This window comes from Mycothermus thermophilus (genome assembly GCF_041956435.1).
Source record: "Mycothermus thermophilus strain CBS 625.91 unplaced genomic scaffold VTJ04scaffold_2, whole genome shotgun sequence".
Classification (NCBI taxonomy): Eukaryota; Fungi; Ascomycota; class Sordariomycetes; order Sordariales; family Chaetomiaceae; genus Mycothermus; species Mycothermus thermophilus.
In genome coordinates this window covers 4085404-4101899 of record NW_027191428.1, presented here as the reverse complement: position 1 = coordinate 4101899, position 16496 = coordinate 4085404, and the positions used below count along the sequence as shown (strand labels likewise).

The following is a 16496-nucleotide window of genomic DNA, read 5'->3' as shown; positions in this document are numbered from 1 at the left end:
TACTAATATTTACTTATCCCTGACCTTTGCTCATAGGAAGGCATTTGAAACCCCAGGTATGTATCATAGGTTCGTTCACGTGCTCCCGCAGCCCATACCCCATATCTCCAGTGTACTGTACTGTACATACGTACTTAGTACTTCACACTCGGGACTTTTCCCATCCAGCATCCTCACTGTCGAGCATCCTGCTCCCGTCAACCCGGCCCGGCCCGGCAACCGGCTAACTACCTCCTGTGTCGGTGCCTGACGTAGGTATTTGAGATCGGGGAGCAGGTGGGCGCAACACAGTCGGGGAGGTTGTGGGAACTGCTGCACTTTCTACTCCATGTTTGGTGCAAGGGAGGAGTAGGTAGGTACTTTGTCGGAGTCTTGTGTGGGGGAAGCGTCGGAGGGAGAGTTCCTGACGGATTCAAGCTTCGGCCAAGTTGAACGTGGAGCTGCTAGTACCGTATAGGTACTGTATTATCGAGGCAAGTAAGGCATCAAGTGTTTTGTCATTGTTGTTATTGCACAAGGTTTGTCGTAGAGGTGCGGATGCAGGAAGATTGGCTCGGGATTGTTTGAAGAGCCAGGTACCTACCTAGGTAGATAGGAGCCCCTCGGATAGTCAGGGGTAAATAACAAATTTGTGCCTAAGTAGGTAGTTGATTGTAAATGGTAGGGAAAAGGTACGGAAACAACACCTACCCGAGATTTTAATACATTGCGATTGTGTTTGTCATCTTGATGGGCATGTGAAACTGGACTGGACGCAACGCCGGCCCAAAGCCAAAATGGACCAACACAACCCGATTGCAGAGAGCCCAGAGTACCCTCAAACGGCCAAATGTATGGAAAGCAGCGTATGTACGTCGTAGAATGTATCGAGTAAATTAACATCCCCAAAATGGGTATCAAAAACCGCCCATATCTCTGTTCATCAAACAAAACAAAACTACCTACTTGCCCATCCCAAACAAATCCCAACCGACCTTCGTCCCCCCATGCCTGTCCATGCCTGTGTGTGTCCCCGACTCCAAAAACCAAATCCCATAGTTGTTGTTACCTTCCCTTCCATACCTAGGTATCGTGGATAAAACGACAACCCAATGTCCCCTGTCCAAAAATGCCCACCTCTTCCCTGGTCGGAAAAAAACAGACTACTAATATACACTATTAAATACAACAACTAAGAAAACAACAAAAACGTATCTCAAGAGAGATGAAAAAAATGGTATGACGCTGATGAAGATGATGGTGAGAGAGAACGGGAAATCATGGATGGTATCAAAAAGGTAGATAGATAATAGATAGCCATGACACATGCTAGTCGTCGCGGGTATATCGAGACAAAAGAACCCCTTCCGAACCAACCAAGAAATATATGCCGAGAAAAGGAGAGCCTGATCCGATGATGGCAGGTATGTGAAGGAGGCAGGTATAGGCGTGGGAAGCCGGGTCAACAAGAAGAAGAAGGGAAGGGAACCGCCGCCGAGTCGAGGGGAAAGCGAGCGAGCGAGCTCACACCTGCGCCCTCTGCCCCTTCCCCAGGGTAAGCTGACTCAAGCTCAACGTCCTCGCCGCAGTCTTCCTCTGCTCCCCGTCGCCGGCAACCTTCCCGTCCCGCCCATCATCATCATCGCTGTCATCGTCATCATCATCATCAACATCGTCCCTGCTGTGAGCCAGCTGCTGCTTCAGATGCGCCGCGTCGCCAAACGCTCCGTACGAAACCACCGGTACGCGCTGCTGCTGCTGCCGCTGGTCCCCGTCCTCCTGGGAACCCGCTCTTTGCCTCAGCCGCGACGACGATGCCGTCTCATGCCTCGTCAGCTGCGTTTCGGCGGTGGTATCGCCCTCCTCTTCGTCCTCTTCAGTCGCCTCCTCATCCTCCTCGTCATCATCATCATCCGTCTCAAACACAGACATCTGCTCCTCCCTCGGCACCCCGCCGACAACCGGCACCGCCAGCGTCGCCGTCCCAATCACCGCCGCGGCGACCGACGAGGACGACATGCTGCGGACGCTCATCGACTGCAGCGGGGAGCTCGCTCCAACGCCTGGTGTCGCACCACCGGCGCCGCCGCCGGGAGTGGCGGGAGTGGCCAGCCGCTCATGCGACCGCGCCTCCGACGGCCCGCGCACCATGGCGAACATGGTCGAGGACAGCGAGTTGACGCGCTCCGCGAGCTTCTTGACCTGCGCCTCGAGACGGAGGCGCGCGGCGCGCTCGTTGTCGAGGTCGCGGCGGAGCTGGGCGATGAGGGCGTCGCGTTGGGCGTTGGCTTCTTCGGCTGCTGCGGCCGCGGCGGTGGTCTGGTCTGGGAGGTAGGTAGGTCCGCGGACGGTAGCGCCGCCTGAGGAGAGAGAATGCGTCTCCTGATGCTCCGGCAGGCGCATCGGCGTGGGGAAGGTCGGGCTGAGCGCGTTCGGGGAGAGGCTGCTCGTCCTGACTGGTCTGACGAGGACCGGAGGAGGTTGGAGGAAGCCTGTTTGGCTTGGGTCGAAAGAGATGTGGGACTGGGCGTCGGTGTCGATGGAGCGGCGGGAGCTGGTCGGGCGGGTGTCTGGTGCCGCCGTGTCCTTGGGACCGGGGGTGAGGCCAAAGTTGAGCCCGGAGTCTTGTCCCGGCACGACGTGATGATACAGCTTATCCACGGCGCCTTCGAGGCGGAGGGTGCGAGCTTCAAGATTCGCGAGCCGCGTATCCAGGTCTGCCGCTCGTGTGATCTTCATGCCCTCCATATCCTTCGACATCAGGCCGAAATTGAACGCCTGAGGTGGCGTCTTCGGCACCTGCGGACGTTCAGCTGCCGGGCTGCCAGGAGCGCTGCTGACGGCATCACCGACTCCCGTGTCATCGATATCGTCCTGCGCATTGGACGACAACGGCGACAGGAACCCCGGATCGTACGACTCGCGCCAGTACCGGATCTCGTCGCTGCGTCGCCGCTCTTGCCTCGATGGCGACGACCCCGCCGCGGCAAAGTCTTGCAACCCCGAAAGGCTCCGAGACCGCCGCCGCAGGCCGTTGCTGCTGTCGCTCGTGATGGCGCGGCCAATTTCGCTCGGATCTGGGTCGCCGGCGCGACCACCAGCGCGGCTGCCCCGACCATGCGCGCTGGCCGGCCGCGGGGATAGACCGGCGCCGAACTCGCGGTTGAAGGGCGGTGGAGGCCGGGAGAGTGCCGAAGGGACGGCCGCCGTGGCGGCTCGCCGCCGGATGGTTCCCAAACCGATCCCGGCCGCATCGGCGTGCAGCGAGTTGCGCGCGCTCTCGATGGCCATGATGTCGTCGGGTCCGATGGAATGCGACCGCAACGGGCGGTCGTACTCGCTCAGGGGCAGTGATGCCGAGCGCTTGGGAGACCTCTGGCCTGGTCGGCTGAGAGCTGACGGATCCTGTCCCCAAGAAAACAAAACGTCAGTCATAAGTGTTTACGACCCTACAACTACCAACATCTCTGCATAAACTTACACTCCGATGTTGCGCCGCACCCAACGGCCTCGACTGGCGCTCAGGCTCGGGCTCGGGCTGCGGAACGGCAAAGTCCGGAACCGACGTGCTATTCGTCTTCTTCTTGCCCCTTCCAAACAGCCGTCCCAGCGCCGAGCGGAAGGTCGACTTTTTGCGCTGCGGACCCTCCTTGCTATGCGCCGTTTGCCTGCTGCTGCTGGGCACGTCGCTGACGACCGAGTAGCGCATGGTAGCCGCGGCGCTGCCGCCGGCGATCCCGAGCACCGGGTTCGTCGCTCTCCTCGCTGCTGGCGGAGGAGGCGAAGACCGGACCGGAGAGGCGCCCAACGGGGACGGCTTCCGCGCATGAGACGAAACGCGATCTGTGGGCGAGCGCGAATGTGGACGAGATGGAGGCCGCGCCGCGGAGGTGGGAGCACCAGCTGGGCTGTTCGAATTGCTCGGAGGTTGCGATTGCGGGGTGGCCGGGGGTTCTTGCTGGGCCTCCTGGCCTGCGCTGTCCCCTTGGCCGCCGCCGGCGGTTGACGGAGGGGTTCTCGCATCCGCGGGAGCCGGTTCCGTCGTCTTCGTCTCCTCCTCATGGCGGTTCCTGGTGCTACTTCTGCTCCGGCTGCTGCTCCCAGACGCCGAGTCGTGGTCGGGGCCCTGCACCTGCTGCTCCTTGTTCACAACTGGGTCCAGAACTTCCTTCTTGGCGGCCAGAGCCTCATCGGGAACATCACCATTGGGAGGGAGAGGCCTGGCGATGCCAGACCCGGGGGTCCTGATAGGGAACTCCTCCTCCTCAGCAGCCGGCGCGGGTTTGGTGATGGGCTGGTGGGTACGGATGGGAAAGTCATCGTCTTCGGGGGTCCGGGGGATCGGAATCGGCGCCGAGATGGTCCCCCGGATGGACTTATGCCGGGCCTTGGCACGGCCCGAGGCGGAACCGGACTTTCCAAAGAGACTCGGCATGATGACGGTAGGTTAAAAGCCGCTGTCGTCCGGAAACACAAAAGCAACGGTATCAGACAGAAGAAGGACGGGGAAAGCGGATTCGGGCGGACGGAGGCGCTTGATTGTAATAATAAGACAGCCTTGCAGCCTGTGCCATCTGCAGTCCGGCAGTTGCCGTGGAGTCGTCAAGCCGATGTATGTCCAAACAAGCCGGGAAGCCCTTGGTTGACGCGTTCCAAAGTTAACGGTAATCCTCCTGTCAAGAGCTCCGCATGGCCCAGCGATGCGGTTCTTCCTTGATGATGCCTGTCTTGCGACTGATGAGGTTGGATCGGTTCCGCGGGAGGGAGATGGTTAAAGCCTGGCCGGTGTGCTGCGGAACTGTGTATGAATGCACAAGCCAGCGCCGTCTAAGTGAGCGCTAGTTTCAAGCTGTGTAGGGGCGGGAAACGACTGGACGGTGTATGATGGCACCGAAGGTGTGGCCGACTTATTGGAAACGAATGGAGTATGGCCGGTAGAAGGGGAAGGAAAAAAGGAATTGAGTGGACAGAAAGGAAGGCTCAGCAACACGGAAGACCCTGGCCCGCTGCAACAGGTGTCATGCTGCTGTACAACACGCACACACACACACACAAGTCGGCGGCGGAGGAAGGCGTTGTTGGGCGAAAAAGGGCGATGGTGTCGTGGGGACGCGCAGGCCCGGCGGCACACCACGGCACACGGCGAAGAAAGGAAGAAAAAAAGAGGGGTCAACAACAACACAAACACGCAAGGTCCCGGAGCGGCCCCGAAGGGGCGAGCGAGGCAGCACCAATGGTGAGTATTATATTGTTTAGACGTACTGCGCCCTGGACGTCCAAAGCCTCTTCGCGGGCGCACAATGCAAGGATAGCCACGGCCGATGCGACGGTGATGGAGGGGGAGGGGGCCGGAGAGGGGGAGGGGACGAGGGTGGTGCGCCTGGGGTCGCAGGTGGAGAAGGGGCGTGACGACGGATGATCGCTTGTCAACCATGCTTCCTGGCCCTCTTCCCAAGGGTCCCGAGTCCCTGAATTCCTCTCCATTTTGGTGCCATGTCAGAGTTGTGCCAGGGGACCCCGGATCGAGAAACATGTCGCGGGGGAAAGATGCGAGTCAAGCATCAAGCGTCGAGCCTCAAGCGTGGACAACCAGTGCTGCTCACCGAGAGAGATCTCTTGCCGGCTCCAGGATGTGCTCCTTGACGGGACATGCAGTCGAGGCTCTCTCGGTGGCTAGCCGTGGCGTTCCTCTGTGAGTTTGCTTGCGTTGCTTCAAGGAACCGAACAGGACATGTCTCCGGCGCGTCGCTGCGGCTGCAGCTTGGCGTGGCTGCAGCACCCCAAAGGAGAACTGGTTTCGGAAGGTTGAGTGCGAGAGGCCGATTCACCTGCAGTGGACTGCGACCTGGCAGCGGGGGATAGATTGGGGGTTCTTCCAGGGTTGAGAGCGCGGATGGCGGCGGCAGCAGACGGAACTGTCTGCCGAAGTGACAGGACCTTCTGTCGCCGCAAACCGAGCATCCTTCTGCCAGCCTTTTGCATGTGATACAGTCAAATTGATGACTGTCAAGCGTGCCTGGAAGGAAGAGCAGCGGCGCATTATCTCGGGCGCGGCCTGTGCCGTCCATCATCATGCCCAGGATTTCGGGAACACAGTTCCATTCCATCCAGCAGGATGGATTGACGGATTCACTTGATGCGCGGGAGAGAGCTTGGTCAAGAGCAGAGTCAACGATGTCGACACCAAGACCAAAGGGGTTTAGGCCGGGCTCCACGAAGGCCAGAAGTGCGCGCTCACCAGCGGCCACCGTTGGCGAAACATAGCGCAATCGCCCATGAGGCCCCGTTTCTCACGTGGCTAAGAAGCCTTGACCCCTGAGGCCAATCGGTAACGTTGCCGGATCAGGAATAAGAAGCAAGTGACATGTTGCCAGGCGGGCATGTCGGCCGGTGAGCGTTGTGTTGGACGGTTGTTGTTTTGGGGATTTTGGAGAGCTGTTTGTTGAAACAGAAAAAGAGAAAAAAAAGGAGCAAAACACGGTACCTGCGCTTCCATCTCGCTGTGGAACGTCACTCTTTCCTCCTACCTTAGATCGAGGAATCGGTGCCTGAAGCAACAACGGCACGGCATCGACTCCGGCTCGTCTCCTGTCGGCAGCCGCACTCCAAAGACACCTTCCACGTTCTGTCCGGTCAACTCTCTACACAAGACCGTTTCTGGAAGGACGGCCCCTCAAGCACTTTCCGTCAGATGGAAGAACCCATCGAAGCAAGAGGTGAAGCCAACTCGAGGGTTGCTCTGAGGGTTTGCTAACCTAACCCTCCCGCAACCCTTGCTGGATTGCGTCTGTTTGATCCGCAACAAGCGAAAAGAAACCCCCCACACAACACACAAGGCTCGGCCATCTTATCGGCCAGGGCTCTCTGCTATGATCTGCCTTGGTTCCGTCCTTCATCACAGGCTGGAGATGACAATGACGGCAATGGACTGCTGAGCCAAAAGGCATCCCCGGCAGGTTCCATGTTTCTCAACTCGACCAGGTCTGTATGTAGGTATGTACCTCGCCTGCAGCCATCAACACGAACTATCAAATTCGCAGCAGTCTGCCTTGACAACCCAGGTCACAAAGGAATACTATGTCCACTTTGCTGTAACGACGCAGCTCAACCCAGCTCGACAGCCCTCGTCACCCCAGCCGTGACTCTAGCCGCATCCCGCGATGCCCAGTGCCACCGCCTCGCCTCGCCTCGGAGCCACAGCTAGCCGTCCTCCTCTATACGGCATCCATTGGCGACGTCGTCTGCTGCTCACTCCTCACAAAACAACAACCAAAAACGCCTCTTCAACCACCAGTTACAGACGCCTGATCGACCGACACCTTGCATGATGCAATGCACTCTGCACTGCCGATTCTGGGACCGGAAACTGGACGCGTACGACAGATTCTAGGCACGGTTCTGGACTCACATTGGTTCATCTCATGTCCATAGGCATGTCGTACCTGAGCGAGGGTAGCTTCCTATGTACAGTACTATGCGGTACACAAGAGGAAGCTTGTAAAGGGACCAATACCCGCGCCTCAACCACCTTTACGGAGGATGAGTACAATCAACCCAGAAATTGACAACCAGCCTCGCCAAACAAGCGGCTCAACGGTCAACAAGCGAGCGAGACACTGGCCAACAAGGTGCTCGTTGTCGATGGGATTGGAGGAGGAGGATTTCCGGATTAATTTGTCGCCTGCTGCCGAGGTTGTGTCGAACAACGGAACAGGACTCCCAAACAATCCGCAAAGCAGCAAGCAGCGTGTGCTTTGACCTTTTGACATTTCGCAAAACAAGCTCGTCGAGGGTAACATTGCAGCTTGCGGTGGCGGGCGTGAAACACCGCCAGCGCCGACCGCCGGACTATTGTACCGACTGCATGTCTCAAAACAAAACACTTCTTGAAGCAGCAAGCCAAAAATCCCCCCCAAAAAGCTCAGACGAGGAGAACTCGTATTTTCGACTTATCGCAACTCTTGCTGTCCAAGAAGACAAAAGAGCAACAGCCTCGAGTTATAAAAAGACCGAGGCTTGACAAGGAGCCCCATGCCCTCTTGACAGGGGGACCACGACAAGCACCCCACTTTCTATTCTGTCCCCACAGCAGAAGGATTCGACAGCGACAGCGCGATCCGTGCTTCGACGACCTGGCCCCACCGTCTCCACTGACAACAAGCCTGAAACAAAGGACCCCAGGGGCTTGGCGAGAGGGCCCGCGCTCGGGCCCAACCGTCTTCCCGGCCGTCGCAACGTCTCGCCGGTCCAGCATCCGGTCAAAAGAGCCCCACGCTTGCAAAAGAAACACTTGCACTCTGGAGTAGCATCGCCACCAGGTTGAACGTAAAGACTAACTCCAGGAAGCTGGGTTATCTGATGCCATTGGAGCAACACACCAAGTCTAGAAAGTCTTTTGCATGCTCAGTTGAGTGCATTGTTTCGGCCTGCAACGACTTGGAACCAACCAACACCCCAAACCATGCAATGATCAGCGCCAGGGCATTATCATACATACATCGACAGAGACAGGACCCGGGTCGCGCGGGGAGACGCCCACCCTTTTTTCCTCCGGTGGTGTGTGTGTGGGCAGACGTCTTGTTGTCTCAGGAGCAATCAGAGATGAGAGAAATCTCCGATCCCTCTTCTCAACCAAACAAGCCGCATCAACGGATTGCGGAAATCGCTCGTCCATCCGCGGGCTTGGACTGGTTCATGGAAGTTCAAACCGCACAACATAATGCTTCCATCGGGGCTTCGAGATGTGGTCCAAGTCCGAAAGATTCGGCCCGGATTGCGCGCATGAATTAAAAAAAGGTTGAAAGGCCATCCCATCCCATCTCATCCCGTCAGCGCCGGTCAAGCACCGGTTCCTCCGTCGGGATCTTGCTTCCTCCCTCCATCTTGGCGCTCCGGTTCCCCCTTGGCTGCTCCGTTCGTTCATGCTTCCTGCAACGCCGACACATCCGGGTATCGGAGGTCGGCATTTTCCTCGAGGAACTCCATCCATGCTTTCAAGAACGCGCTGCCTCTGTGTGTGTGGTGGCACGAGTCAGTCAGGTTATCACTGCCCCTCAGACTGCCGTGGAGTCTGGTTGTCGAGGTGAATACAAGACAAGAAAACAGAAGACAAACTTACTTCTTGACCGTCTCCGAATCCCCGATGACAGTCAACGACCGCCTGGGCCGGGTCATGGCCACTGCACACATCTTTGTTAGCCGCCGACTAACCTTCCAAGGATAATGATATGGAACATAGAAAGATCAGACGGCAAGGCATAAACCCGCCCATCGCCGCGCCCATCCGGAACCGCGAACTCTTTCCCGGGAATGAATGAATGTCTTGCATCAAGAGATCTTCCCGGCCCAGACTTACCATTCAACCGGCGCTTCTCGCCCAGAAACCCGACCTCGCCGTCCGGGTTGCTGCGCACCAGGCTGACGATGACGGCTTCCTTCTCGCGCCCCTGGAACCCGTCCACGCTGCCGAGCTCGATGCCCGGGTACTCGTCCTTGAGCGGCGAGAGGATCGAAAGCTGGATGATGGATCGGTGTCGCGTATTTGTCAGTTAACTCAGTCTGCTTCCAAATGCATTTCACTTGTTATGCCTTGGGTGTTGTAGTTCATGCACCCCCTCCTCTCTCCAACGTCGTCCCTCCTTGGCACGGCATGAATGCGCCTCCCCCGCAATACTAAGATCCCCGGGGGAAAAGAGGCGTATGGAGTAGGAATCGCCCCGGATGATCACCATAGCGAGCATGGCATGGGCATCTTTCTAGAATGCTTGGTATGCGTCCATGCGTTCTCCATCATCCTGGTGTAGTCGTCGTCGTCCAGATGTATGTATGTACGTACCTGTGCATTATACGGCGTCACCACCGCGATGTCCTCGGGCCTCACGCCCGCCTCGACCAGGCTGCGTACATGCCTCCTCACCAGCGCAGCCTCGCCCTCGTTGCTCTTGCTGTCCCCGTAGAGGCTGCTCTTTGTCAGTTTTTTGTCTGTCGTGGTAGTAGCATCATCCTCGTTCTTCTCGGGGAAATCCCCGCCCTGCGTGTCGATGAAGATCAGCGGCTCGACGGTATCCTCCGTCTCCGCCACCTCGTACGGCAGGTCGCGCAGCAACCTGTCGCCCACCCCTTCCGCCGCCACCAGTCGGCCGTCGTAGAGCTGGTCCGACGGGAACCGCATGATCTTGTCGTGCATCCGGTACTGCGTCGTCAGCATGCGCTTGATGCCCGGGCCGTGCAGTTCCAGGAGTCTATCAAAGAGCGTGCGCTCCAGCGAGAAGCCCGCGATCGCCTCGGCCGAGTCCGCTGCCGGCGCGACCCCCTTGGCCTTGGAGTTCAGTGATTTGATGGTCGGAGGCAACTGTAAGTGATCCCCGGCCAACACGGCCTTCTTCGCCGCCAGCAGCGCCACCCAGCACTGCGCCTCCAGCGCCTGGCTCGCCTCGTCAACAATCACCACGTCAAACTCCTGATTCCGCAACTGCGACCCGCCCGCCCCGTGCAGCGTCGCCAGCACGACCTTACTAGCCCCGATCAGGTCCGACACGCACCGCCTTTCCCGCTCGCGGTACTCTTTCCTTAGCTCCTTGAGCTCGGCGTAGATGGCCCTGCGCTCGCGGCCGTTGCGCGTCTTGCGGATCGACGCCTGCTTGGCGTCCATCTCGGCGCGGACGTCGCGCACGATGGCGCCCGCCGACGAGGTGCGCGTGAGCACGTCGAGCGAGTGGTCGAGGATGGAGGGCAGCAGGCGCGCCGGGTGGCCCAGGCGCACGAGCGGGATCTTGTGCGGCGCCAGCCGCTCGACAATGTTGTCGACGGATATGTTGCTCGGCCCGCAGACGAGGATGCGCTGGTTGCGCGTGAGGAGTTGGAGGATGAGCTCGATGAGGGTGTGGGTTTTGCCTGTCTTTTTTTGGGGAGGGGTTGGCGCGGTTAGATTATTGGGATGAACAGGGGGAGAGAGAGAGGGAGAGAAGGGGAGGGACGTACTCCTGGAGGGCCGTGGATGAGAGCGATTTCTCTAGAGGCAAGGGCAAAGCGGATGGCGTCCTTTTGGCTGTCGTTGAGGGTCGGATCGATCCAGTTGATGTTGCCCACGTCCGGGTCGTTGGTGAGGTCCTCGGGAACGGGGGAAGGCGAAGACATGCCGAAAAGGACGCGGATGAAGGGCGTGTAATCCCGTTCCGTCAGTGTCGAGAGCTTCTCCATGGTGTTATTCATCCTAGAAACCAAATATCAGCATCAACTCATATCAACCATTCCAGCCCCCTTCCTCTTGAACTATCCCCCTTGACCCATCTCCATCAACCCACCCCCATCCTTCATCCACACACACTTCAGCAAGACACCAAACACTCGATGCCAACCACCACAAGGAAACTCACCTCCTAAAAGTAACATCATCCGCCACCTTCACAATCCAAACTCTCTTCTCCCCGCTCAACACACCCTCCCCATCCCCTCCTCCCTTCCCCCCTCCGCTGCCCTCCTCATCCACCGCAACAGCCACCACCCCCCTCCCCACCCTCGTCACAACACCTTTCACCCCCTTCCCCTCCAGCTCCTTCACCTCCCTCTTCTTAGCCGTCCCCGCCGGCTGTTCCGAAATCAACACGATATCCCCCGTCCTGATCCCATGCTCTGGCAGGTCCGGTCCTCCTCCATCCCCACCAGAGGAAGACGAAGAAGAGGTGGCGCGATCCGGAACCAGCTCGACAACAGTCTTCCCGCCCAACCCCGTCCGTCGCGCGCCAATGGTGAGGTTGATCAGGGCGACGCCGGCGCGCTGCAGCGCCGCGGGGGCGTGCAGGCGGACGAGCGCCGAGGATTCGGCCACCTCGGCGGCCTGCTCGGCGGAGAGGAGGGCGAGTTGGGCCGAGGCGAAGGTGGGGATGTCGAGGGCTTTTGTTGACATTGTGTGTGTGTGTGTGTGTGTGTGTGTGTGGGACTATGGACCTAGGCAGGTCAGGTACCTGGTAGGTAAGTAAGTAGGTGGTTGAGGTTGTTGGAGGTGTTGTGTGATATGAGGTGATATGAGGTTGAGGGGTTCAGGTTCGGATGACGTTTGTGATGAGATTGGATTGTTGGGACTGGGCGTCTTTTGTTGGTTAGATTGAGTCGAAATTGTCCAGGTCGGTTATTTGGTTTATCTCTTGAATTTTCGTTGTCATCAAGAGTTTTACTTTTCGTCTTGACCTGTCGAGGTTGAGATGAGAAGTGGCCCGACTGAGTGAAGAGGGTTAGCTGTGAAGTGAGGGTTGGGTTTGCTTGGATGTAGTTGAGAGTGGGACAGCTCCGTCACACCAAGCAAGACACAACAATTTGGTTGCAGCAAACATCAAAACTTATCAAATTGAATCTTTAACTCCTGAATACCCTGATTCCCAGCAATCAATATAAAAACAGCATACATCATCATGGATATAGTAGTCCAGCCCCGCCATTTATCAGCCCTATTTCTTCTCCAGAGCCGATACCTATCATACGGAGTAGTCAGTCATTCCAAATGAAACCAACCGCCACACATCAGGCATCCAACACCACACCGGCGAGGTGACTAATCGCCGAAACCCAGTCCAGCTTCCCAACCTCCCCTCGGTAGGTCTGTCCCCTATCTCCATCCACCACTCCAACTCTTCTCCCCTCTCATTCCGTCTCCCTTACCACCAAAATCACCACCAAACTCGCCAGCGTGACCGCGAACGCAATCAGCGACACCAAAAACACCGTGCCGCGGCTGGCCGGGAACTTTCCGCGAATGACCCAGTACTGGCCCTGCAGGTAGCGGTTATACCCCAGCAGCAAAATCAGGATGCTCACGGCGAGGAACGTGGTGCCCAGCGGCTTGCCCAGGCGCCGCAGCGTCTCGGCCTGCTCCGAGTCGCCCGCCAACGACGTGTTGAGCCGGAACAGCTGCGTCACGGCGATGCCGATGGAGGCGAACGCGAGCGAGGTGCGGAGCCAGGCGAGGAAGGTTCGCTCTACAGAGAGGTTAGGTAGGTACGGTTAGCTGACCTGCTCCGATCCGGGTGGGGGGAGATGGTGATAGTTGAGTTGGTGGATGGGATGGGGGAAACGAACCCAAAGCCAAATGATCCCTTGCTACACTGCCTTTATTCTCCAGCTCAATACTCTTGAAATACCTCAGCTTCCTCTTCAACCACCCCTCCTGCTGCGGGCCATGGCTCTCTTCCACATCCTCCTCCACCTCCTCCCCGAACCCGCCCACTTGCTCCAACACGGGCACCGCAGCGCTCGGTCGCGGCGACCTCGTCGGCGGGGGATTCGACCCGGGGCCGAACTGAATGGAACGTTTCCTGGAGATGGGGCCGTTGTTGTCGCCGCCACTGGTCGGAGGGGATATGCTGTGATAGTTGAGGCTGCGATGGCTGCCCGGTTGTGTGGTGATCACGCCGCCCGAGGGATGGTCGCCATCTTGGGTGTGGACGCCAGGAGGGAGGCGCGGGCTGGAGGGTTCGCTGGGGAGGTGGGAGGAAGGGTTGCCGAGGAGAGGTTGGAGGCGCGGGCTGACGTTGACGGAGTTGGCTTCGAGGGCTTCGGCGCGTTCTCGGGCAGTCTGGAGGTATGTACCATGCCACGGTTAGCGTCCCGGGTCTAGCCGCATGCCATGGAGATGTTGTCTGCGCGCTTGACTTGTACGGGGGAGGCAAGGCGAGGGGAGAGGAGAGGACGAACACCCGAATTAAAGAGGTTGTTCACTGAAGAGCCAAAGATGGCGTCGGCGATGCTAGCCATGCTAGCTAGTATTGAGAGCTGTAACGGGCTGGCTACTGAGGTATCTAAGGGAATGCTCGAAGGGGAAATTGATCTTGTTGGTGGGAGAAAAAGTTCAAGGTGTGGAGAACAAGACAAAGGATCAATCCGGGTCTGAGAATAAGGGAGGTAGGCTGGCGGCTCAAGACGACGCAGAACTAACCTCTAGTATCTCCTCAATGCGCTGGTCCCTAGACGATCTTCGCCGTCCCAATTCTCGAGAATTGATGCGGGAGAGAGGCGAAGGCGACGGCACACTAGGGTTGGAGGCGTCTTGGGACATGGCTCAGTCAAGTATGTACATACATGCCCCTAGTACCTTAGGTAGGTAGTCAGGTATGCATCTGTTGACCCAGACGTCAGTGAATGGGTGAGGGCGTCACGTCACAATGCAACGCGGGCAGGCTAGCAGCAGCGGCAGCAGTGGCGTCAGGACGCCCGCAGATTGCGATTGAGGTGCTAAGATTGGAGATCTTGGCTTGGCTTTTTTCCCCGCGAAAGGAACCCGAGCATCCCGCGCTCCAGGTCTGGTTCACGTGCATGTGGAGGTGGAATGGGGGTCGCAGGAGGGAGACAGTGTCCAAGACAGTGTTCTTGTCTCAAAGCGAAGAAGAAGAAGAAGAAGAAGAAGATCACAAAGCCCAACGACGGTAAGCATCGTTTGATGTCACCTATGACTTCACACCTCGGTGAGCGATTGCCAAGAAAGGTTGATATCCAACCAACAATGCCTCGGGGCATTTCCACTTCAGCTTCCAAGCTCGCTGCCCGGTTTGGTTTCTGCCCCGCTCCGTCCCGGGGGCGGCCGACCTGACTATCTGACTGTGGAGTACTCCGTATTAGTAGATGTAACGGTCAAGCCTGGGACGCGGGGCTGCCCAGCTCGACTTGAACATATTCACTGTAGACAGATCATCGCCATCAACTCCTACCTACAAGCCGGATCTAGCTCAGATCAAGGCATCCGCGGACATTACGTAGACACCAGGTGGTGATAAACGGTCTCTCGGACGGGGATGCCATCTATCTCCGTCATCCGATACACATAGACCGGGGAATCGCCGAACTTGAGACTACCTGGGTTTCACAAGGACGTTAAGACCGGCCCATATCTCCGGGTTGGAGTGAGGTCCATCACGTCCGTCTTGATATAAAACCGTTTGGTCTTCTGAAAACTTGTGAGGTCTGATCGACCAACACTCACTCAGTCATCAGCAGCACAGCACACCAACCTCATCACCTACCTATCGTCACCAACACCATGGTCCACACGATCCAGGGCAAGCAAGTCGGCAACATCGGCTTCGGCATGATGGGTGAGTATCAACACCCTTTCCGAACATCCAAGCCCACTTCACACACCTAACTCCCCCTCCCCAGGCCTGACTTGGCGCCAGGGCAAGCTCCCCGACGACCAGACCTTCGCCGTCATCAAAGCCGCCCTGGAGAGCGGCTGCAACTACTTCAACGGCGGCGAGTTCTACGGCCCACCCGACAACAACTCGCTCACCCTCCTGCGCGCCTACTACGAGCACTACCCGGAGGACCGCGACAAGATCCTGCTCAACGTCAAGGGCTGCATCACCCCCGACCTGAAGCCCGACAGTTCGCCCGAGGGCGTGCGCAAGAGCGTCGAGAACTCGGTCCGCCTGATCGGCGGCAAGGGACGGATTGATCAGTTCGAGCCGGCAAGGAAGGACAAGAACGTCGAGATTGAAGAGACGCTCAAGGCGTTGCAGGCTGAGGTGGAAAAGGGGAACATTGGGGGCATTTCGCTGAGTGAGGTCAGCGCGGCCACCATCCGGCGCGCGGCGAAAGTGGCCAAGATTGAGTCTGTGGAGGTGGAGCTGTCGTTGTGGTGCACCGAGCCGCTGGAGAATGGAGTGCTCGAGGCGTGTGGTGAGTTGGGGATTACAGTGCTGGCTTATTGTGAGTTTTTTCCTCCACCTTTACGTCCCCTCCTACCGACCACATCAACTAACCACTGCTGGCCTCAACAGCCCCCCTCGGCCGCGGCATGCTCACCGGCCGCTTCAAATCCCCCGACGACCTGCCCGAGGGCGACTTCCGGCGATACCTGCCGCGGTTCCAGCCTGACGTGTTTGAGGTCAACCTACGCCTGGCACGCGAGGTAGAGCGGCTGGCTCGGCGCAAGGGCTACACGCCGGCGCAGGTGGCCATTGGGTGGGTATTGGCGCTGAGTCGCAGGCCGGGCATGCCGCGCATCATCCCCATCCCCGGCGCGACAAGTCCGGAGCGGGTGAGGGAGAACGCGGTCGAGGTGCAGCTGGATGAGGAGGACTTGGTTGAGCTGGAGAGGATCTCCAAGGAGCTGGCGCCCGTGGGCACGAGGTACCATGCGCACGGGATGGAGATGTTGGATACGAATGCTTGAGTTGTTTGAATAGGTTGAGAATGGACCAGATGAAGAGGAGGTTGATGTGAAGAGAATGAGAGAGGGTTGTGCGTTGCCCGTAATAGACGGTCCTGTACTTTGTATGTACCTTAATTGAAGCCAAGACAAGGTCTGCACTGTGTTGATACTATGGCCAGACAGTGTGGGGTTGAACCGCGAGAGGCAAGCCAAGCCGTCAAGCTCCAAAGCCACCTGGAAGCTAAGGCAAGCGCACGGCAGCTCAACACCAACAGAGAACCCAAAAGCTCTGAGAGCCTTCAAGAGACCTCGACCTCACGGCATTGGCCTGGCCCCAACCCTGGGCATTGCGCAATCACCCCGGCCACCCAGGCAGTCT

The 16496-nt window shown here is 58.2% G+C and overlaps 5 protein-coding genes across 5 annotated transcripts; 1 reads left to right on the top strand and 4 right to left on the bottom strand.

Moving 5' to 3' along the window:
• Window positions 1–1503: 1503 nt before the first annotated feature.
• Window positions 1504–4414, bottom strand: VTJ04DRAFT_3676 (uncharacterized protein; the record flags this gene model as incomplete). The annotated part of the gene is made up of 2 exons (XM_069361602.1): window positions 1504–3384; window positions 3461–4414. The coding sequence occupies 2 exons, from the start codon at window positions 4412–4414 to the stop codon at window positions 1504–1506; spliced, it is 2835 nt and encodes a 944-aa protein (XP_069222197.1).
• Window positions 4415–4655: 241 nt separating this feature from the next.
• Window positions 4656–5463, bottom strand: VTJ04DRAFT_3675 (uncharacterized protein; the record flags this gene model as incomplete). The annotated part of the gene is made up of 2 exons (XM_069361601.1): window positions 4656–4769; window positions 5242–5463. 2 exons carry the CDS (start codon window positions 5461–5463, stop codon window positions 4656–4658), a joined length of 336 nt encoding a protein of 111 aa, XP_069222196.1.
• Window positions 5464–8898: 3435 nt separating this feature from the next.
• VTJ04DRAFT_3674 (uncharacterized protein) lies at window positions 8899–11884 on the bottom strand (the record flags this gene model as incomplete). The annotated part of the gene is made up of 6 exons (XM_069361600.1): window positions 8899–8989; window positions 9098–9158; window positions 9335–9494; window positions 9815–10876; window positions 10960–11191; window positions 11355–11884. The coding sequence occupies 6 exons, from the start codon at window positions 11882–11884 to the stop codon at window positions 8899–8901; spliced, it is 2136 nt and encodes a 711-aa protein (XP_069222195.1).
• A 731-nt stretch (window positions 11885–12615) lies between these two features.
• On the bottom strand, window positions 12616–13725 carry VTJ04DRAFT_3673 (uncharacterized protein; the record flags this gene model as incomplete). Its single annotated transcript, XM_069361599.1, has 3 exons — window positions 12616–12950; window positions 13051–13546; window positions 13666–13725. 3 exons carry the CDS (start codon window positions 13723–13725, stop codon window positions 12616–12618), a joined length of 891 nt encoding a protein of 296 aa, XP_069222194.1.
• Window positions 13726–15004: 1279 nt separating this feature from the next.
• Window positions 15005–16138, top strand: VTJ04DRAFT_3672 (uncharacterized protein; the record flags this gene model as incomplete). Its single annotated transcript, XM_069361598.1, has 3 exons — window positions 15005–15059; window positions 15124–15672; window positions 15744–16138. 3 exons carry the CDS (start codon window positions 15005–15007, stop codon window positions 16136–16138), a joined length of 999 nt encoding a protein of 332 aa, XP_069222193.1.
• Window positions 16139–16496: the final 358 nt, after the last annotated feature.